General features: G+C 39.8%; 1 protein-coding gene across 1 annotated transcript; it reads left to right on the forward strand.

The window, feature by feature from the left end:
• Positions 1–1,562: 1,562 nt before the first annotated feature.
• Positions 1,563–22,141, forward strand: smad1 (SMAD family member 1). The gene is made up of 7 exons (XM_005935075.3): positions 1,563–1,690; positions 13,102–13,660; positions 17,002–17,265; positions 17,358–17,474; positions 19,249–19,470; positions 19,694–19,950; positions 20,547–22,141. The coding sequence occupies exons 2-7, from the start codon at positions 13,261–13,263 to the stop codon at positions 20,688–20,690; spliced, it is 1,404 nt and encodes a 467-aa protein (XP_005935137.1). The 5' UTR covers positions 1,563–1,690; positions 13,102–13,260; the 3' UTR covers positions 20,691–22,141.
• Positions 22,142–23,666: the final 1,525 nt, after the last annotated feature.

Genomic DNA, 23,666 nt, shown 5'->3' on the forward strand with positions numbered 1-23,666 from the left:
CCGCTTTTCACCAGAGAGCAGAGCACTAGGAAGCAGCAGTGTAAAAATCTGAAAGCGTGATATGCGAATATAAAAGTTAAATTACCTTAATTGGAATATTAGAGGTTAAATTTTGCTCTTCTAATGAGATAAAATTCGATGAAGCCCCATAGAGTCTGTAAAAACTCAGTAGGCTTTTCTCCCTAATAGGACTATAAATGTATGAGGTCTAATGAATGTGCTGCTGCTCTGTGTGTGCGTGTGTGAGGGGAATCCTCTAGTAAATAAAACAAATTTTGGGGACCCTTCCTCCTATCCCTTCTCATTATCAGCATCACGATCATCCTCGCCGTCCCTTCCTCCCTCCCTTACACCCCCACCTCCACCCACCCTCCCCGCTCGCACTGTTTTCCCAGATTTATTCACGTGCGGCTCGCTCCCGCCTCGCTCAGACATTCTGTCGCCAGCGCCGTGACGTCACCTGCGCCAGAAGCCTCCTCCGCTCTGAACGTTTCCCTCCGCCTGTCTTCAAGATAATCTAGTCCTCCTCCCTCCTCCTTACTACACTTTTTTAAATATAATGAAAAAAACAACAACAAAAATCTAAGCTCGTTTTCTGCCCGTGTTAAGTATATTTAAGCCGTCATTGTATGTTTGAGCAAATTATTACACTAATAAACCTGTGGTCACCCTTTGGACACTTTGTGGCATTTTTCAACTTATATTTCATATTTTCGAGGATCTCTAATAACATCTACGAGCTCTGACTGTTTAAAAAAGACTGTTTAAAGTTTACTTATCATTCAGATAAGATATCGCGCTTTTGTCGCTTTTGTGACTTATTCAGATCTGATCAGATAATGGGTTACTTCCCCTTGGCCCTCATGGTCAATTCAGAGTCTGCGGCACAAGTATGCACATATTGGGCTCATTCGTGTGCAAGAAACTTTCATGTCCTCTGCAGCTGCTGTCCTGCAGGAAGGCTGTGTTTTCATGTGTCATCGTGCAGTACTCAGTGGGACCCTAAAAAGCGTGCATCAGTGTCTGAGGAGGTGGAGATGGTGGCGTGTATGAGCATGTTCCTGTGCTTACTGTGCTCTTGGGACACGTTTGTTCTCCTGGCTGAACTGTGCTTATCATGTCACAGTCAAAGCGAGAGGGGAAACAGAGAGGTAGGCTTGAAGTTCAGGAGTTCACAGAGAAACCACAGAGATGTGTCACTTAAAAACAGCCTCTCGGAAATATTACTGCTATAGATAAAAGCGAGCTTTTTCAAAATACTTCCCCATTTAGTCCCGATTGATGTCTGTTGTATTGAGGGAGCCAACAGAGTGGTAAAGATTAAAGACTTATTACTTAGACGTATTACTTGGAGACTCTCTTCCCGTCTCCCAAAAACCCCGACATTTCACCTATCTTAACAGACACGTTTTGCACTAAAGAAACCTCACACCTTTGCACTAAAACCGCACCGTTTCGCTATTACATAATCCACTTCCACACTCTCGATGAAGATGTTAGATGTGCAAAAAGTAGGTCTGCCTCTTGCCGGTGGGGCCGCATCTCGCGGCGGTGTGATACTGGCGCTCGGGAGAGTGTGAGACGGCTCCGCGACTCACTGACGCCAGGCCAAGCAGACCCACAGTCAGGCGGCGAGAGCACACAGGAGGAGCCAGCGACACAGAAACAGAAAGCTACAGAGGAAGAAAAGGTGCGGTAAAGTTTTTCTTTCTTCACAGATTTGTAAATGAAAGCTGCCTTTAACTGTTTTATTTCGGTAACCATAGTGTGCTCGACTCTTTTTAAAGGAAGTAGATCCCAGCGTTTATCCGCTCATCACTGTCAGTTGGCAGCTTCAAACTTTTTTTCCCCTCTTTTTGCGCACACTTTATCAGACAGCAGTGGAAATTTAGCCTCAAAGTTGTAAATGTCTTGTACAAATCTTTTACAAAAGGGGGGGGGAAAGTGGGTAACTTAAGGAATTTAGCAGCAAAGGTTTCCCAGAAATGTTGTAGAAGCGAAGCTTTTCATCTAAAAGCTAAACTCCCTTTAATTCCCCTTAAATCACCATAAAGAGTTCACCGGGACGAGGTCTTCCGTATTTAACTATGTAATCCATTTGCAGCTGGGAATGATGATTATTGTGCTATTTTTAAACTACCGCTTTTTCTTCTTTTTCTTTTTTTTTGCTTTGCTTTTTTTGGGTGGGGGTGGGGGGGCATGCATTATGCGGATAAACGGGTGGTCTTTCTGTGTCATATGTTGTTATTTTTCTTCATCAATTAGCTGTTTAGTCTGTAACATAAAAAAACAAATGGAAGAAATGGCCACCAGTCGCCCGAGGGCTTCATCTTGTTCTGTGTAGAAATTAGTTTACGGTGACATTGAACAGAAAAGGAGCCAAGCTTCTCCTCTTGAGAAGCAAGAAATTGGGGGTTTAGCAAGTGTTCTTTTCCCCGTGATAAACGACTGAAAATGCTTGATAAACTTATCAAGACTACTCTTTAAGTTTCTGATGATCACCTAATTAATTAGCTAAATCTCTTGATTTAAAACGTTACACACTTGAAATGTATCATATTTGGATGCCACTAAACGATATATCACTCTATAATCAGTAAACACGTATTACACCTTGCCATTTGAGGCTTTAAAAAAGTATATTGTTGTAGTGTTAATGTATGCAGACTTAACGTGGCTGTTCAGCTGGTGCACTTCAGAGGACAGTGTCCCCATGTGTTTACGAATTTCTGCCTGTGTGAGTGTGCATGTGAGGGAAGATTGCAGAGGAAGGCAGAGACCTACAACAACTAGAGCTAGCTCTCTTGACATTATTGAAGATGACATATCAGATTACTCAAAGGACAGGAATTTGTCCTTGTCTGTGATCGCATTCTCAGTATGTTGTGCTTTAACTTGTATTTACGCTTTTTTTTCCAGCTTAAAAATAAGCATGAAGCCTCTTGAATGTGACTGTCATTATCAGAGGCTTTTATGAGCTTGATATCTGCATCAGTGAACGCAAAGCATGATATTTTCTATCATCCATTCACTATAACAGCTGCTGGTAACTAGTAAACTGCAAGGTCTCCATACGTTGCAGGTTTTCCTTTATGAGAGACTTAAACCAATATAAACTCTTTAGTTGACAGTTTTAGATAAGCACTGTTCTTGTTGGATAAATAGAAGAAGAAACATGACAGATTTAAACCTTAAGTCTTGTGTCCCTGTGTCACTGTATGGTTGGGATAACATGTCTGCTATGTGTTGGAGCGAAGTGTCCACCCTAACACAACACAAACCCAACGCTGAGTTCCGAACATGTTTGAAATAGCACCATGAAAACCCATGTGTTTGATAGTTATGTCTGCTGTGGTAGACTGACATGTCTGGGATGCAAAGAATCTGATCCCAGTTCAGTCTCGTCAGAGTCTGAACCATCCTGACACTTTTGGTGCAGGTTTCTAGAGTTTTCTGTATCAGCATTGGAAGGATGCTGAGCAGTGGATGTGTTGGTGACTTTTCGGAGCCCCTCAGGTCAATGCCATGACTGTGATTACTTCGGGGTTTGCTCTTAGACTGTTGTGTTGATTGGTTCTAGGTCTAGCTGTTCGGCGTTAATTCTAGGGCTGCTCATTTATAAAGTCATTTCTCACGATTGCCATAGTGGCTTCATTGAACTTAAAATTATTTTTAGAGAATGACAAAAGTATTGTAAGTGGGACTGAAAGCCAAATTGTTAGTGCAGCACAATAAGTGTCTTGTTTTAAATATAGTTTGAAGCCAAAATTGTAATTAAAATTTGATTAATTGTACATGTCCACCTAATGCTGTTTGCAACCAACAGAAGTAGTTATTAGGGAGCCTGGAAAAACGAACTCATCATATTTTACAGCAGATATGTTACTTTATGTTAGCCACAAGGTGCACAATGCAGTTATGCAAAGATATGCTGCTTTTGCAAGACTGTACAACAAGGAAAGTTTGATATATATATATATTCTTCATGTAAAATGTCCTGTTCTATATTTATTTATTTATTTATTGCATAAAATTGCTAAACTGGGCAGCTTTTTTTGTTTGGCCGAGAGTCCAAAGATATTTAGCTTGCAATAATATGAAACTGATAATTGTAGGACATCTGACTAAGAAACTGGAACCAGAGATATTTTAGCTCTTTCTTTTCTTTTTCTTTTTTTTTTTAACGACATGATTTAAATGACAAGTACTTTAAGTATTTTTCTGAGTACTAATGTTGATTTCTCAAAAGGATGTTAAAAATGACAGCTGGTCTCCTGTTTTAAAAGCGATTTGTTGGCTCATTAAAAAAAAAAAATCCTAGCCTCGTTGTTAGAAATGGTATTCGTAAAGTAGCCTGTAGTGTATCCTTGTAGTGTCACGATTCACATAGTAATGCCCCTTGAAGGCTCTTGATGTTGAAGTACTAGCTGAAGAGACCAGATATGTGAGTGTTCTTCATATCTCTTCCTCCCAAACACTCAGCATGTCTTAGATCTCAGGCTTCACCATCACTCTCACTTTTTTCCTTCTGTCTCTGCATCATTCCTCCTTTCTTCCTTTCGCTTTATCTATCACTCTCTTCTTTCCTGCACTCCACGGTTTATAGCCAGTGACTCCATTGAGCGGGGGTTAATGGAGGCCCTATCCAGGACCCTGCTGATAAATAATGTAGCTTCTTTATAATGCTCCATCCCCAGGGAGGGTCCAGAGAGCATCATTACTGCCTGCTCATCCTACACAGCCCAGGCCTAAATTGATTAACAGACACTGGAGCAGTGCAAAATGATCCATGGGGCTAGTGTAGTGGCGAACAGCTCGCACCAGGTGGGTCAAAGCCTTCCCCTGTCAGTGTCGCATCATCCCACTCTGTGCTCCCATTAGCCACAGTTTCTGTCCAGTGGGCTAACTGATGGCCATAACAAGCTACCGCTAACACAATAGTGAGAGAGCATTGCTCAGACTTGGCTTTAGGTAATGTTTTTATGGAGCTGTTTAAATGATAGTATCAGTTTCCATTTTCATAGAGGAGAGAGCAACGGCCAAGGCCACTGCAGGCATCTTTCTTTAATGCCTGTGTCACAGATTAGAGATGATGCTCAAAGTTTGATGGTTACATAGAAATTTGAAGTATGGATCATGTGTGGATTGAGTTAATTTAATAATTTATTTGGTTAAAATGTGTTTGAAATATTAACCTGAATGTGAAATCCTATGACATTCTCCCCATCTGCTTGCTAAGTGATGATGTAACAATCCTATTTAATTTAATTTTTTTTTCCTGCATTGCATTAATTTGCGCTTAAAAACATTCCTGCAGCATGTTCCCAAATAAAGCCTGGTGGGTTCTCCATGTATGGCTTAGTTACACAATAGTTGTAGTACAGATTATACAGTGGGGCAAAAAAGTATTTAGTCAGCCACCGATTGTGCAAGTTCCCCCACTTAAAATGATGACAGAGGTCAGTAATTTGCACCAGAGGTACACTTCAACTGTGAGAGACAGAATGTGAAAAAAAAATCCATGAATCCACATGGTAGGATTTGTAAAGAATTTATTTATAAATCAGGGTGGAAAATAAGTATTTGGTTACCTCAAACAAGGAAAATCTTACCATGTGGATTCATGGATTTGTTTTTCACGTTCTGTCTCTCACATTAATAATAATAATAATAATAATAATAATAATAATGAGATGAAGAAGAATCTGGAGATGTGCATTCTATCAGCAAAATGCCAGAGTTTTTGGATGAGATCTTTATTATAATATCAGTGACATACCTGTAAAGTTTTATTTGCACGTAGATAGGCACATGTATACTCACCAAATTACTCAACATCACCTATGTTATAGTTCCTGGTACAGTAGAGTTTTCCAGGACCACATAAAACCACACATACATGACAAAAACAATACCAGATATACTGTTGCTGCAGGTCATAAATACTTTTCAGACACTTATTTGGAAAGTTGGTTCACAGAAAGGCCGTTATGTCATACAGGCATCCTAGTCCATACATAGATATAGGAAGAGGGGTGCATTGGCGCCTTTTTGTTTTGACTGCCTCACAGAAAACTCCAAACTAGCATTGTCCAAAGAAGAAACACAGTGCCATATCAGGGCCTTTAAATAAGCATGTGGTCAGGCTAGCAGTCGATGTTATTGACTGCCAGGGCTGGAAATATCTCAGAGACATAGCCTCCATCTGCAGCTGAATGACAGTACAGGATTGTTAGGTTTGCTCCAGATGTTACTGTACAAAGCTTTGTGGAATCCTCCATCTGAAATGCATTAAAATTAGTCTTTGTGCAGTTAGTCCTGAGCTTGTACTAATAGCACTGGTTGTTACTGAGAGACCATCAAAGATGCTCTGTGGCTGGATATGAATCAGAATAACTTCTTATATGTCTGGGTGGTGACCCTGACAGAAATAAGATGATGCTGATGTTTACCTTTTGAACAGTGTGGGGTTTTTTTTGTTTTTGTTTTTGACACAGCACCCTCAGCTCTCGCGTAAATGTTTTGTTTAATTTTTTTTGAAAATGTGCTCAGTCAGATTTGCTTTAGACAAGGCCAGCATAGAGATATAGTGTATGTCAGCTTTTAGAGATTTTTAATTTGTATTGATAGTTATGTGAACGGATGAGTTTATGCTACAACAGCAGCAGGCAGCCAGTAACAGCAAAGGTTTTTTTTCCCATTTTTTTTATTTCAGTTTTTTTAGACCAAGAGAAATGCGTCATACATTTTAGGTTTAAAACAAGCAAGACAAGTGTCAGAAGCTTGGTCATATGTATGTTCTTTTTACTTGGTGTTTGATTAATAAAACATGTGTAGACCTGGGGGTGGGGGGGTGTAAATTAAGAGTTGGTTTTGATTATATTCAAATATAAACTATTTATAGAAACCTTTTTTTCTTCCTTTTCCTTTTTCTCTGATTTATTTTATTTATTATATCATTTATTATATTTACCTTAAGCAAGCCACTAGTTAATGTAGGGTGCAGTCGGTGTGGATTACTTAAAAGACCCCCAGGACAGTTGATGATGTCACCTTAATCTCATTTTGTAAGCAAAACAATTATTTGAATAAGTCAGTTTTTTGTTTTTTTTAAAAAAATCCTGTTATTAGTGGTAGTAAGAATTTTAGCTGAATTCCCAAGTTTTGGTAAGAATTGTACTTGTCATTAGGGCTGCACGATTTTGCATAAAATGAGAATCACGATTTTTTGGCTTAGAATTGAGATCATGATTCTCTCACGATTTTCTTTTCCAGTATAAATATTTATTGCACTTATTAACTGCACATCAACTTCGTAACAGTTGAGACTGAACATAAAAACAATAAATAAACATAAAAACAATAAATGTCTCACGTTTTGTTGTTGCCGCAAAATGTTGTACTGCTTAAAATTCCGACTCCACCGTTGCTTGACACTTATGGGGCGCCGTTTGTAAAGTGAAACATGCTGAAATTAACGGCAACATTTTTCCACATTTAGCTCAAAACCTTACAAAAACATATTTTTTCGAGTAATTTTTTACAACATTTAGTAAAATATTTGTAACTTTTCATCAAATGTTAAATATTAAATCTAAATGTTAAATATTAAATCTAAATATTATATTTAAATCTAAATGTTAAATCTAAATGTTAAATGTTAAATCTAAATGTTAAATCTAAATGTTAACTCATTCACTGCCATTGACGTCTATAGCCGTCAATTGCAGTGTATGAGTCAATGGGTTTAACTCATTCACTGCCAATGGCTGGCAGTGAATGAGTTAAAAGTTAAATCTAAATGTTAAATGTTAAATCTAAATGTTAAATGTTAAATCTAAATGCTAAATGTTAAACCTAAATGTTTAGGCTAATATGCAAATATATTGTACGGATCAACGGAAATACCAAAATAAAAGCTTCCCGAAAACCTCCGGTGCAAAATTGTGTCTGTTCTCTTCCTCGCTTCTCCCCGCCATGTGCTGCTTCACTTCTTGCCTACTAGCATGTCCAGCGATTTTGCTGGACATGTGCTGCAGCGATTGTGAAGTGGAGACTGCAGCTGCTAAGAGTGCACTACTGCTAAACCTTTGGATGGCCGACAAAACGGATCTTCCGATGTTTTCAGCTAAATCGCCGGACGTGCTTTCTCATGGTCGGGTTATGGCTGAATTCCAGTGGAATGACGGTCCCGCCATAATAGACGTTCCAGCCATGTGTTCCAGCCCTAAACCTAACCTTATCTAACTATAACCTTATTCCTAACCTTTACTAGCAGTTAAATGACGTAAAATAGTGTTTTCCAAAGCGATTTTTAGAAAATGAACGAACGTGTAGATTGAGTCCAAACGGTTCTCATGTGCTCTCCTTTTTCCGATGCCGTAATTTAGGAACGTGTTGGGTACCCGAAAGCATAAAATGTTGACAATTTGTCACCTAGCGAAAATTATTACGCTTTGGGAGTGAGAACGTGTCTGACCACTACCGGCACACTTTTGCACCGGAGGTTTTCGGAAAGCTTTTATTTTGGTATTTCCGCTGATCCGTGCAATAAATTTGCATGTTAGCCTAAACATTTAGATTTAACATTTAACATTTAGATTTAACATTTAGATTTAAATATAATATTTAGATTTAACATTTAACATTTAGATTTAAATATAATATTTAGATTTAACATTTAGATTTAGATTTAAATATAACATTTAGATTTAACATTTAGATTTATTTAACATTTAAAATTCTGTTTTAAATATGAAAAGTTACAAATATTTTACTAAATGTTATAAAAAATGACTTGTTTTGAGCTAAATGTGGAAAAATGTTGCCGTTAATTTCAGCATGTTTCACTTTACAAACGGCGCCCCATACTCTTCAGCATGCCATCATGTTTGGCAAAGGCCTGATAACAAGCCATTCATTTGATTCGGGTGTGTGGGAACAAGGATGCATCTAAAAGCTGCAGGACGGTAGCTCTCGAGGACCGGGATTGGGCACCCCTGGTCTAGGGTGTTGATCATTTTCCTAAATCCCTCGTTTTGCACAGTGTTGATGGGAGCCATATCTTTGGTCAGGTGATAAGTGATAGCCTCCGTAATTTCTTTGTGCCTGCGGGAGTTCGACGGGTATAGGGAAGCGCTGTATAAGGTTCCCGTTATTGATGTTTGGGTGGTTGACCGGGACGGATTTTCTCCTGTCACTTTCTCGTCATCCCTGACGTGCTCTCCGTTGTTTTTTCCCTGCTAATTTTAGCATCACACGGCACAGCTTCTGTATCACGTGGTATAAGGCTCCGCCCTTGTCATTTGTTGAGCAGGAAGAGTGAGCGCTTGTTTTCATGCAGATTACGTCCCGGATCAAAATGCGGTACAATCGTCGTCGTCTTTTTTTTTTTTTTTTTTTTTTTTAAATCGTTGTCATTTGGAAATGAGATCGCACATAAGTATGAATCGAGATCGCGATTTTCTAACGATTAATCGTGCAGCCCTACTTGTCATTGTGTATATATATTTTTTTATTGTCATTTTAATTTCTTTTTAAAATAATTTTTTAATTTTCATGCTGGCATGCAAGGAGGGAGGGCTACTGGGGCTAGTCCTGCTAATGTTAGCCACACAGAAAACTAGTCTGACATTGCGTGTGTTTAAAAATGCAGTGGTCCTCATTTCAGTGATATTTAACCTAATTTTAGTAGTATAATTTGTTTTGGGATTTTTTTTAAAGGTGGTAGTTTTATTCTGTGTGTAGTTATTATCAAGGCAACATTAGCAAAGGCACAAGACCCGCAGAAAAACTTTCGATAGATGAGTATATTCAATATATTGCCCACCCCTAGCTACCAGTGTACATTAAATTATAGTCAGTTATTTGTTTGTTTTTCCTTGTTTAAAAAAACAAGTATAATAGTAACTAGGATTATTACTAGTTATAATTTGGTGGTATTTTTCAGGGGCAGGAGCTCAGAATAGTTATGAAAATACAGGTATCCGTAGAATTTACTAAAACCTTAAATGCCAAAGCCTCCTGATGCTTGTTGTGTTAACAAAACTAAGGCATTGTGAGTACACAATGCCATCCACTTTACTCAAATGTTAATTTTAATTACCTAAAAAAAATTCACACCTAGTTTTTGCTTTTATGTAACTGTAACAGTCTTGGTATTAATACGTGTTCCTCATAAATAGAAGAGTTAGTTTGCAAATGAAATTAGGGGTAACATGACAGAAATCTAATTTGACTTCAGTGAGAAGAGAGGCCACACCCAAGGATTTTCTTTTACCCCTCCTTAACTGTTTCACTACAATGAAAAGATGTTCATTGTGAAAGAGCCTGAGGGGAAAAAACGAGTCAGGGATGGTCAATTCAGGAAACATTTTTTGTTTTCCATCCTGCACCTGTGGAAAAGTCTGCAAGTCTCAGCAGAAGGAAGTGATGTCACTGTTGTTCAGGCGATGACACATAAGAAGATAAAACTCCACAGCTTGTTTCCTGTTTCTGTTAAGGTGGCGAGTCTTTTGTCAATATAAAGGTGTAGTTTTCCCACCATATGTCCCGTCCTTTCAATGATTGTAGCTTTGTATTACTTTTTAGATGAGCCAATTATATTCAAGTTAATTTTAGTTGTAACTTGCAGCTTTCCAGTCAGTGTGGTTGGCAGTAGTAAGTGTCCACGGCCTCCACAACACATGTACACAAACACACACACTTTGTAAATAGCACCTGTTCGTATCAAACGTCCCAGCCCAGATGCCAGTATGAGGTAGCTTACATAGGCAGTAGTTGTCAAAGATAGAAATCACTATTCATCCCATAATCTGAAGGGCCAGGAATAACTACAGAGCAGTCTTAATGATGTATTTGTTCCTGCTCTTAGGAAATCCAATATACTGCAGGCTTTACTGTCAGAGTGATGCACACTCGCCCACGATCGGTTACAGATAAACGCTGGTGGATTCCTGACACGCTGTTTATTTGATTCAAGGATCACATTTGAACATTCATCCTCAGCCAAACCTCAACCATAACTCTGTTTTATCTGCCTAATTGCATTCAGGCATAACTTGAAAAGAAGGTGGAACGAGGAGTGCTGAATGTGCTCTTGTTTTCCCTTTCAAAAGCCAAAATGTGTGTACCTTCTGACTACTGAATTGCTCCCGTGGGACCCCAGTGAATAGGCACATTTATACTGGGGTTCACATGCACTTCCTTTTTATTGTCCTACACATTGCCAGATTCCTGCCCAGAACCGGTGTGCAGTGTTAAAGCTTTTTTTTGATTGCTCGCCTCAGCAGGTTACTCATTAGAGGTTTCCTTCCTCTGAAATCTGAAAGACAGCCTTTTAAAACTCATATTGGATTTTATCAAGCACACTATTTTACCTAGCAAGTTGTCTTTGCACTGTTGAATCATAAAATCTCATAGTATGTACACAATATGTTTAATCTTCTCTGAAAATTAAGCTGAGAAACAAGATGAGAATAAGAGATAAGAAAGAAAATAATTCTAAAAGCCTTGATCATATCGGTGTGAATCAATATGCTGTCATATTGCACTTCCACAGACACACAAACATTTATTTGTTTGGTTATCTAACAAGCACGGTCTCGATAGTCTCTGGGTAGGTCAGAGTAAAATATACAAATGGCCTTCAGAAAAGCAACATAATACACTAAAAACGCATGATAATAAGTTTACCTGGAAACCTGGAATTAAATAGTTTTTAATCTTTGATTTGCCAACCCCTGACTAGGGATGGGTACCGGTGTCGTTCTGACATAAACGGTAGTAACCAGACCGAAAAGCCGCGCACATTTCGGTGCTTTTTTTTTCCTGAGCTGTGATACACTTCTAGCCAATCATTTTACGTTTCCGAGGATAGTAGGCGGGCCCAGGTACGTACGTTGTTTTAGAGCAGAGCTACAGATTAAAAAGTCCAAGGCGAAGGCGTCAAAAGTCTGGCTGTACTTCACAGCAAAATATGCAAACTCAGCAGCCTGCAACAAGTGCTTTAAGCTGATACTGTCAAAGGAGGTAACACCTCAAATCCGATGAAACACCTGGCGACGCATAGCGTTTTTTTTAAAAGCCCAGAAATGCACCGTATTTGATAGCTTGCTGCGAGACCTCACTCCGTGCACATCTACTGCGGGTGGGTTGCCTGTTATGCAGCATCCCCCAAAAACACGAAGAGGAGAGTCCTGGCCCCTAGCCCTGCCAGTGTAGCAGAAATGATGAGGCTGATAATGGCAGCAGCAGCCGTGCTTCTCTGCGTGAGTAGCTTAATGTTGTTCGTGTGTAATTTACATTGAGTAGGCTAACCACGTTATTACATTAATGCATGTAAGGTGAACTAGCAAACATCATCATAGCTACATCTGTCTTCTTGTTTGATGGCAGATGCTCCCTTCACCCTGGCCAAAAAGGCTAAAATGACCAAAGAAAAAGTGGAAAACAGTTAAACATGAGAGGTTTTGGATAAAGTTTGTGTTTTTTCCATTGTTTAAGCTTCCAGCCAAGAGTGATGCCATATATGCCCCATAGCTGCAGAAAAGGCTAACATTGTTATCTTTTTACAAAAAACAGCTGAACATGAGAGGTTTTTGGACCAATTTTGTGTTCTCCATTCTTTAAGCACCGTTTAAGCACCGGCACCGTTTCAAAAGTACCGATTTGGCACCGGTATCGGATAAAACCTAAACGATACCCATCCCTACCCCTGACTGCATTACGTGATGCAGCTGTTTCTGTTGAAGTTGCACACTTTAAATAAAGTTCTTGACTAAATATGACCTTCATGTTTGTTTGGGAAAAAGTGTATTTAGTAGTCGATGAGTCTAATCACAAAAGTAATTGACATTAATTTCAAAATCTGATTTTGTTTGAAAATATTTAATATAATTTTAATATTGACAGAACTTGCTGGCTTTTACCTCTGTGCCGTTAAAGAGGAGGAGGTGATTTATGTTCATGTTTTGTAGTTGCAGCAGCTTTGTGAAACGGGCAGGCAGTGACGTGTACATCTTTTTGTGAAGGACTTTAACTTACACTTATGTAAGTTATGCTTGTACTTCTTAACTTACACTTCTTTTTCTTTTTTTCTAGTGACTCTGAAGAGGACCTTGTCTTGCATCTTGGAAGCCAAGGATTTTAACATAAGAAAACAAACAAATAATATTTAAATCTTTGTGTTCAGAGACTGGACAGTGTCCAACGACTGGTTGCGCTTCCTTTAGGAGTGGGGAGGAGGGCGGCTTGGCCAACATGAATGTCACTTCGCTCTTCTCCTTCACCAGCCCAGCCGTGAAACGGCTGCTGGGTTGGAAGCAGGGAGATGAGGAAGAGAAATGGGCGGAAAAGGCAGTGGATGCTCTGGTTAAGAAACTGAAAAAGAAAAAGGGAGCCATGGAGGAGCTGGAGCGGGCTCTCAGCTGCCCGGGTCAGCCCAGTAACTGTGTGACAATCCCCCGCTCACTGGATGGACGGCTGCAGGTGTCTCACAGGAAAGGCCTGCCCCACGTCATCTATTGTCGGGTGTGGCGCTGGCCTGACTTGCAGTCCCACCATGAGCTGAAAGCGCTGGAATGCTGCGAGTACCCCTTTGGCTCCAAACAGAAGGATGTGTGCATCAATCCCTACCACTACAAACGAGTGGACAGTCCAGGTGAGTGAAATCCCGAGGTAACTTGAACGGCATGCCTCTACACTGACCTTAATACCTGTTTAAGATGTGCAGACTCTTTGACAGTGTTGTTATAAATTTTACATTTCACTCTTAAAGGTACTCAAAACTCGGATACTTTGCAATTTAAGTATAGATGACGGCATGAGTCAAGGTAGAGGAATTGCTTTCATGAGAGAAAAGATTGAAAGTATAATACAAGTATTCTAACTGTAAAATGAACAAAAAATCTACACATTTTTAAATTCAAGGACACTTGGGCCTAGTGGTTTGGATTAATGGTGATTTCCTGGTTTCGTTTTCCTGGCCATCTCATATTTATCATGACAAAATAACTATTTAAAACTTTTAGGATCCTCAAGTTTCTATATTTTCCTTTCATCAGTTCCTTTAATCAGTTCTGTATATTTTTTGTATGTTGTTTTAGTTACCTTCCTGTTTTCTGACAGATTTTGTCCCTAACCAGAATGTCCACACAACTTTTTATTTACATGGATGATCATAGAGAGATGACATTTTTAAGTTATTATTATTATTAAGGAGAAGTTCAGGAGGCTGGCCACATGGAAAGCATATATATATATATATATATATATATATATATATATATATATATATATATATATATATATATATATATATATATTATATATTTATATTTATATTATTATTATTAATAGTCACTAGGCCATCATGATAGAATATATATATATATATATATATATATATATATATATAAAAAACAAACCAAAACAATAAAAATGACTTTACAAAGAATAAAAATAAAGATCTCAGGTAAAAAAAAATACACTCAGGATAATGTCTTTTTGTACTATCCGAGTTTCAGTTATTTCCTTGCCTAGGTTTGTCCACTGCTTTGGGGTTCTACCTGCAAAAATAAGACAAATCAAACACAAACTGGCCTTTTACTAAACACAAAATGAAAGTCAGCCGACAAGATAAAAACAGCTGTCTGCATGGTGCTGTGTGGGTGTGTATGTATGTAGCAGAAAATTCCATCTGGGCAGAATGAGGGCTTTGTTTTGGGCATGCTCAGTACTGCAGGTTCTACTTTTTTTTTTTTTTTTTCCTTTTTCTTGAACACATGTAGACATACAGGCAGACACACTCTCAAACTTGGACGCATGTCACAAAAATTAGAACGCACACGCACACACACGTATGACTGCAGGCAGTTTCTCCGACGATGGCTGGAACAGGAAGATACTTAGTCTCTCACAATAGGAGGAAAGAGTTATTGGCTGCCATACAGACACTTTGTTTTCACAGCGGGTGGAAGAAAGGGCTAAGGTGATTTAACCCCACAGCACCTGTCTGGCCACACGACTCCCCCCCACAACAAACACCACAACACACCCTATTTTTCCTCTATTAACCCAGCCCACCTACTCAAACACATCCTGCCAATTTCCCTTCAACCTTATACATAAAAGCACAGCTGTCTGACTGCTCCACAAATAGCCTGTAAAATAAACATTTATTTATATATTGATCCATTGGCCTATTGCAGCACATTCAGGCTACCTGCAGGAATATAGACAGCAACCCGAGTCTCATCTAAAGTTTCACCACTAGCTTTATTTATCTGCAGAGGTATTTATAGACACAAGTGGAGTGTATATCTGTGGTTTCTACTGCACCTGAACAGCCTTCAGCCAGGATATTTACCCCAAGTGATGAATTCCACAAGAACAGCTTGCTTCAAAATGTCTTTTTAGTGCAGAAACCTGAGAGTCTGGGCCAATACTGCTGGCTAAGACTTGCTGCCTGGAAGCTGACATTTGAAATACGTAGCGACATCTGTGCGCAGAATGTTGAGTCATGGAAAGTGCCAGAAACAGATTTCCTTTGTTGTGCTGGCATCAAATAACTTATTGAGTTCAGATGTTATCTTTTTCTACGTGGGTAGAGCTTGATATGATGAGCGCTTAAAGTAATTGTCTTTCTTTGTTTTTGTTTTTTTGTTTTTTAAGATTGGGATTAAAGAAGAATTTACCTCAGTGGGTAATTGTGGTGTTAGATAAATCATAACCTCGCTCCTCCTTACCTTTCTGACCTGTTAACCACCACTTGTTCTGCCCGTTCACTTCGTTCTTCTTCTTCTATCCAGCTTACTGTACCTTCCTTCCGCCTCACCACCATGGGAAGCAGAGCTTTCAGCTGATCTGCTCCCAGGCTGTGGAACTCTCTGCCCCCAGAAATAAGAAATATTGGTTCTCTCCCCCAGTTTAAATCCCAACTCAAAACTCATCTGTTCAAATCTGCATATTCACTGTGAATCTACTGTTTGTTCATTTTATCTTGTGCTTTATTTTATTGTTCTTATTCTGCCATTGTTTTACTAAGTGTTTTATCCTATTGTAAAGTGTCCTTGGGTGACTTGAAAGGCGTTCATAAATAAAATTTATTATCATTATTATTATTATTATTATCAGCAAAAAAAAAGACAAAGCATACGTGCATTTCAACATAAATATGTTTTGGAACATCAGAAAATAAACTAAAATAATTTGCCACATGCTTGTTTAATTGTCCCAGACCTCCTTTGGGCCCTACACAATGAGGAATTTTGTAAGAAATAAAAACATTTTTTAGACATAAGCTACATCTACAAGTTACCTTATGAATGTTCTTACGCTACGGTTATGTTAGCCAATTGATCTTTGAGCAGTTCTGCACCAAAATGAAGCCTGTACAAAATATTTACCATTGCTTTACCTTGTACATTGTTCTTGGATCACGGTGATGGATTATTTGTAGCCGTTTGTTGCTGGGTTTCAAAAATAGTGGGTTTGATTCTTGTAAAGGAGTCTCTCTCAGGGCTCATCCCATGACTTTACCCTAGCCAATCATTGGCAAGCAGCCTGACGCCACATTTTCTGCTCAACTCGGCTCTCTTGGAACCTTGGTCGAGTAGATATTGAAAAAGCAGTCAAAGGCACTTCTAAATTTGTTTGTACGAGTAAATTGATTTGTGCATGAAAGGTTTGTAAGTACGATTTATGTACTCATTTGTGTTTACATACTGTTAGTAAATGAGGCTGAATGACTGCTGTCGCAGCTGTTTTGGCTGGCAGATTTTACATCTCCCAGTTTATATCAATATGTCATTTTCATCCACCTCTGATCTGAAGCATGGGAAAAAAAAATCTACCTTCTTTATAGATGATTAACTATGGGGGGGATTGTAATTTGCAAGAGCTTTAGTGTCACATAATATGACTTTCTAACGGGTGGAGTCCAATTTAACTCGACTCGGTATATTCTCTCTGAACACCATTTGTTTGTTTCTTCCTCTACAGTGCTGCCACCTGTCTTGGTACCAAGGAACAGCGAGTTTAATGCCAAGCATACGATGTTGCCTCGCTTTCGCAACCCCTTACAACAGAACGAGCCACACATGCCCCAGAATGCCACCTTCCCAGAATCCTTTGGTCAGGCAAACACCTTGCCTTTCCCACATTCACCTGGGAACAGTTACCCAAACTCACCTGGAAGTGGCAGCAGCGTCACCTTTCCTCATTCACCATCTAGCTCTGACCCCGGCAGTCCATTCCAGATGCCAGGTAGTAATTATTCTTCTGTTTTCTTTCTTCTCCTACACTTTTCCTCCACTTTAAAGCTCACTTGACTTTGCTCTGTCTCCTTCCTCATGCAGAGACTCCCCCTCCTGCCTACATGCCCCCAGAGGAGCAGATGAGCCAGGATTGCCCTCAGCCAATGGACACCAACCTCATGGCTCCACCATTGCCCCTGGAGAGTAACAACCGGGCAGGTAACCATGGTAGTTACTGTCTTGCTTGCGCGCACACACACACACACACACACACACACACGTTTTGTGTGATATCTGCAAAACACTGTCTGTACCTGCTCACTTTTTTCTTTATACCTCTTTTTTTTTGGGGGGGGGGGTCACATGGAAATGCACAAAGTGAGAGGAAAACTTCAGTGAGGCCACTGTTCTTTATCCTGTCAGATAAAACGGCGTGTGGGCAGGGCATGCTAGTTTACAGTAGGCTTTGTCTGTGGGTGCAAGCTCAAGGGAAGCTCAAAGCCTCAGCAAATTAAGACAGGCCTCAAAGCCGTTTTATGGGGACTATAAAAGCTTAGGCTTATGTCATCTTTGCGGCTGGTAATGACTTAAAACTTGTTAACGATAAGGTTCACTAATTGCCTCCTACTTTTAAATCTAAAATGCGGTGCAGTAATTGCTGCTATCTTGACTTTGTGTTGTATACTTTATTGTGCTAGACAGACAGCAACTGAGCACTGCATTCATAAATGCGTAACAGACTAAGCAGTGGACATGTATTGGACTCCAAAGCCCTTTGATTCAGATTTTATATCTTATAGCAGTAATCATTTCAATCAGTAATCCAAAGACCTGGATTACAGCTGTAAAGAAGTTTGATGGTAGATGATGAGAGGTTTTAAATAAACCTTCAGACTACCCAAATATAGAGGGAACAAAGGTAAATTGTAGGGATTATGCGCTACTAGTCAACTAATTGTTGCTATTGTCACTAGTCTGTACCAAATCTACTAGTTTAATCTGTTTTACATTTTAATTGATACCCAATCCTGGTCCTTATGACTCGACGCAAGATAAGTGGAAGAAAATGGATAATTTAGTGTTTTCTCATTTTAAATTTTAACTTTTAATGATGTGGTTGTCATGAATTTTCGAATAGTGTGCATCATTCATAATGCACGGCACAATGCAACACACTGGTCTAGACCACTGGTCTAAGATATCAGCTGATGTGATCAGGTGATACTCTGGGACTGAACTTGATTTTGACCCTTTTTTTAAAAAAATATTTACTGTTTAAAGTTAAACTCGTAAATGGCTGCACTCTGCAGTTATCTGCTGGTGCAAACGCTGATAAAGCTCTGACTGCTGCCGGAACTTTTGTGTCATTAAAGCTTAGAGATTCTGCCCATGCATGCTGACAGCAGAGCTGTTAAAAGTATTCCTGGCAGTTGGAGTTTGGGGATTTTTTTTCCAGTTCTCTTCCACAAGCTGCATCCTGTACAGGGGAGCAGGTTTCTATTGTAGGCCAGTTCTGGGAAAAGGACAGACAAAACACACCTGCTAGCCAGTGCCACGCTACAGAGGAAGTTTGGGAGAAGTATGCGCTTAAATAAACATGATTTATTCCCCTTACAGAGAGAGGGTGAAGCCAGCTGGCACCAGCTTACCCTGAGATACCAGGCTCAGCGAGCATGCTCACGTCCCGTCTTTTGACTGTTTGCCTGCTCAATAAACCCTGGCATGCAGACCACAGTTGGCCTTGACACTTTAGAATACACTGATTTGGGTCAGAATAAATGTATGGAAATGTGCTTGTTTATTTATGGTTATAGGCAACATGGAATAATTTGAATGAAAGAAGAATCTGAAAGAATTTGATTAAATATTTGGTTTCCTGTCATCATCTTCTCTGCACACGACTCTTAAATGCGCCTCACAATTGTGCCTGGTGTGAGGCATGTACCGTGTACTCTACTCACTCTAGTGATTTGTTAATGTGTTTCCTGTGCAGATGTGCAGCCTGTGGCCTATGAAGAACCCAAGCACTGGTGCTCTATTGTTTACTACGAGCTCAATAATCGTGTTGGAGAGGCCTTCCAGGCTTCCTCCACCAGTGTGCTCGTCGATGGCTTCACAGATCCCTCCAACAACCGCAACCGATTCTGCCTCGGCCTGCTCTCAAACGTCAACCGCAACTCTACTATTGAGAATACCAGGAGGCACATTGGCAAAGGTACAACATGGAAAACCTGTCGGTGACCAAAATGAAGCAATTGTCGCCAGACTAGCCTAAATCAATTCATGTTGTCAGCAGGAACTGAGATGTGGCGTAAAACGCAACGACAGATTGACTAAACATTCCAGTCTGTTGATTTCAGGTTGACCACACGGATGTTTGTCTTCTTTTGATAAAAGAGACTCATCCACCCTGTTAATACTGTACTACTCTCTATTAGGCGTCCATCTGTATTACGTTGGAGGGGAGGTGTATGCAGAATGTCTCAGTGACAGCAGTATCTTCGTCCAGAGTCGTAACTGCAATTATCATCACGGCTTCCATCCCACGACTGTTTGCAAGATTCCCAGCGGCTGCAGCCTAAAGATTTTCAACAACCAGGAGTTCGCTGAGCTGCTGGCTCAGTCCGTCAACCACGGCTTTGAGGCCGTTTATGAGCTCACCAAGATGTGCACTATCCGCATGAGCTTTGTTAAGGTAGTCTGGTTTGAATTTTCCTTCTAAAAAATTAACGTTTTTGGACGATAGATGTTTAGCTGCTTTTAATCAGTTTTTACCTTTTAAAAAAGGTTTATATGGCTCAGCAGTTGTACAAACAGCTGAGCAGCCACACACACAGTATTTGTTTGATGCTGTGTAACATAATTACAGTTAAGCATGTAACTATGTGCCTGTCTCTATTTTGTGGTTACGCTGTATAATTTTACATTGTTATAAATTAAATTCTCATAAAACTACAATAAATGCACATTAATGTTTACAGATAATCTGTAATTTTAATGTCAGCTGATGGTCTTTCACAGCTGACAGGAGATTTATTATACCATGAAATTTCAGTCAAGCCACACTTAAACTGTGCCCTGTTTTTAAAACTCTGCATTGGAGGGGGGGTTTTTTTTTTGTTGGTTTTTTTTTTTTTTTTTTTTTAAAAGGCACTTTTTTAAGCTGAAAATTAATTTAAAGTGGTAAAATATCTGGAATGAGACAGTCCAAAAATAATTAGCATTTTCCATTTTCTTTTAAATCACCACCAAATTGTAAGAAAATAAAACCCGTGTTTTTGTGCTTTTCAGGGCTGGGGTGCAGAGTACCACCGCCAAGATGTGACCAGCACACCCTGCTGGATTGAGATTCACCTGCACGGCCCCCTGCAGTGGTTGGATAAGGTGCTGACTCAGATGGGCTCCCCTCACAACCCCATATCCTCCGTCTCCTAGGCTTCACTGTGCTCGGCACTGTGGATGTCCATACCCCAGCATTTTGATTTAAGTAGCAGGAACAGGGGTTAGCTGGTGCCAGACTGGTTTGTGTTTTTGTCAGACTGAAGTTTTGACTGAAACACAAACTGATCCGGGACTTTGAGGTTAGGCGGGTTGTTAAATGGGTTTGTTCTCTACTTGAAGGATGTCTGAATTGGGCACATTTACAGACTGGGAGAGGAGTTAGCAAGGTGAGCGTGATGCAACTGGAAGATACTTGATCTCTGTGACCAACTGTAATAATTAGACCATCATACTCATATTGATGCAAGTATCCTCTTTGATCTTGCTCCCGCAACATTTTTTTTCCATCTTTCTACTATTCTGACTCATAACTAGTTTGCATCTAATTCTTCCCTCGGAAATCCTGATATACACATGTAGTCAGAATAATTATGGGACATTCCAGGTCACCGAAATGCAGTTGGTTTCTGTTTTCTGTCCAACTGCAGTCAGGTTGGCATGAAATGTGCTTCTGAAATGTAAACTGTTAGCAGGAAAATTTTCATCTCCCGATATGTAAAGAAGTGTGCTGGGTTGTCAAAATGTTTTTTAGATTATAATAAGTGAGAGCAGTTAAAGTTATCTGTATAACAGCAACATAAAATCCACTATTACAAGTAGAAGAATAATATGAGGGCAAAATTTAGGGCCATTTGAGCATTTAGTGTAGGATTTAGTGTGGTGCATGGCACTCAAAGGGCATTTCAGACATAAACAGTTTAAAGTGTTGCTCATCTTGTGTTTCAAATGAATTTTAAGAGGAAAAAACGGATAGTGTTTAGATATATTCACTATTAGATTATGTGCTGTGCAGTCTGGTTTTGCAAAGCCTAGTTTGGTTAGTGTAGTGTTACACATTTAAGACTGGTAGCTGAACATGAAATGAAGCGGAGGCGAACACAAGTACAGTGTAGTTTGTCCCCTGCTGTATTCTCTGCAGCTGAATCTGATGTGTCATGCAGAGTCGAGTCGCATTGAGGACATTAATATTTCAGTGACTGCGCCTCATCATCTTATTACATTGAGCAAAACGTGTTAAATGACTGTTATGGGGAAAAGTTGAGTATTCAGATTTTAATCATGACTGAGAAAAAGGGTGTCAGCTACTGACTTCCCCAAATCATTTTCTTTTAATAAAATGCAGATTTTTGCCATTCAGTTATTTTTATGCTTTGAGCAATCCTGTTTGCTGTAAAACTATTGTACTCTTTACATTCTTTTTGTATTTTTTTTGAACATTTTTAGTTTTGTTTGCACTTTCACATGTTGCCTCTTTGTTTTGGTTTTATTTTGTTTTCGCTTCCTCTGTCTGGTTTGCTCAGTAAAAACTCCCAGAAAAGCAGTTTTATTCCATGAATATCAAGTCTCTACTGGAAGAGTCAATAAATTTGTTTCATTACTTGCAATATTTCTGTCTCTTTCATGACCACTGTCTCTGCATGTTTGTCTTTGTGTGACTTGGTTTAATTACAGGCCACCCATGCTAAGAAAATATGCATCATGTATTGTTGGGGACTTTCTGTGTGCGTGTGTGTGTGTGTTCAAGGTTCTTTATTTGTCACATGGATAGTTATACAAGTATAACACACAGTGAAATGTAGCCTGACATGCTCCTCGACATGTGCAAAAATGGGGGGGTAGAGGAAGATAGATAGATAGATATAGATATATATAGATAGATATATAGACACACACACTGGGTGAATGTGCAGTAGTAGCAGCAAGCAGGTGAATTCTGTACATTAATATTAATAGACATCGGACTATTTTACAGGATAGACAATATAAACATATTTAAAATTAAAGGAATTGAAATGTACATTGTGCCTTGGTTTAGTGTCTGGAAGAGTCCTGTCTCAGTCAATTATAGATGATGTGAGAGGGCGGGTGTGTGTGTTTAGGGACCGGATGGCTTGGGGATAGAAGCTCCTCTTGAGTCTCTCTGTCCTTGCCCGGAAGATGCGGAACCTTCTACCAGATTGCAGAAGTTGGAACAGTTTGTTGCCAGGATGGGACGGGTCCTTCAGTATCTGCGCTGCTCTAGTCCGGCATCTCCTGGTGTAGGTGTCCTGAAGCGGGGGGAGAGCAATCCTGCAGCAGCGTTCTGCTGTACGGATCACTCTCTGGAGAGCTTTTTGGTCCTAACACAGCTGTTCCCAAACCACGATGTCATGTTCTGTGTGAGGATGCTCTCCACAGCGCCTGTATAGAAAATCCTGAGGATCTTTGGAGAGACCCTGAGCTTCCTCAGTTGTCGTAGGTGATACAGGCGCTGCCTAGCCTTTTTGGTCTGGACCTGAATGTGGGCAGCCCATGTCAGGTCTGAGGAGATGTGGACACCAAGATACTTGAAGGACTGCACCCTCTCCACTGGAGCTCCATTGATGATAATGGGCTTGTAGTCTCTGTGCTGACCCCTTCTGAAGTCCACCACCAGCTCCTTGGTCTTGCCGACGTTCAGCTGGAGGTGGTTGTCCTGGCACCATGATGCCAGATTCTTCACTTCATCCTGTACTTCACACAAGTACACCGTGCGCCTGTACTTGTGTAGGGACATAAATTGTTGCACCCAGTCAGATTCTGGGGACAAACTGCAATTCCTCTCATTAATTAGGTTTTTAATGAGTAGACTTGGTTTAAGGTAAGAGTCAAGTGGGAAATGAATGCAAGTCACTGTAATGCCCTCTGAAGTGATGGAAGAGCTCCTCCTGTGTTTGTATGTATATTTGGAAGTAGACCTTCAATTTGAAACGCACAATTACAAGAGCATGTCAAAGCCAACTGCACCAGTGTTAAGCATAATTGCATTTTCAAGTAAATTGCATGGAAATGCATAAAATACCCCCCAACACACACAAACGCACTTTTTTTTTTTTTTTAAAGAAATGTTGTGATGGCACTGTAACAACCTTCAAAGGTCTTCTGGAAGTT

Source organism: Haplochromis burtoni, unplaced genomic scaffold, assembly GCF_018398535.1.
Source record: "Haplochromis burtoni strain Fernald_Lab_line unplaced genomic scaffold, NCSU_Asbu1 Contig_191, whole genome shotgun sequence".
In the NCBI taxonomy this organism is placed as follows: domain Eukaryota; kingdom Metazoa; phylum Chordata; class Actinopteri; order Cichliformes; family Cichlidae; genus Haplochromis; species Haplochromis burtoni.

Bases quoted from the DNA above. Each gene is read 5' to 3' on its own strand.
- smad1 (XM_005935075.3), top strand. From the start codon at position 13,261: ATGAATGTCACTTCGCTCTTCTCCTTCACCAGCCCAGCCGTGAAACGG. The intron at 13,661-17,001 runs GTGAGTGAAATC...CTTCCTCTACAG, and splicing joins CAAACGAGTGGACAGTCCAG to TGCTGCCACCTGTCTTGGTA. The intron at 19,951-20,546 runs GTAGTCTGGTTT...TGTGCTTTTCAG, and splicing joins TCCGCATGAGCTTTGTTAAG to GGCTGGGGTGCAGAGTACCA.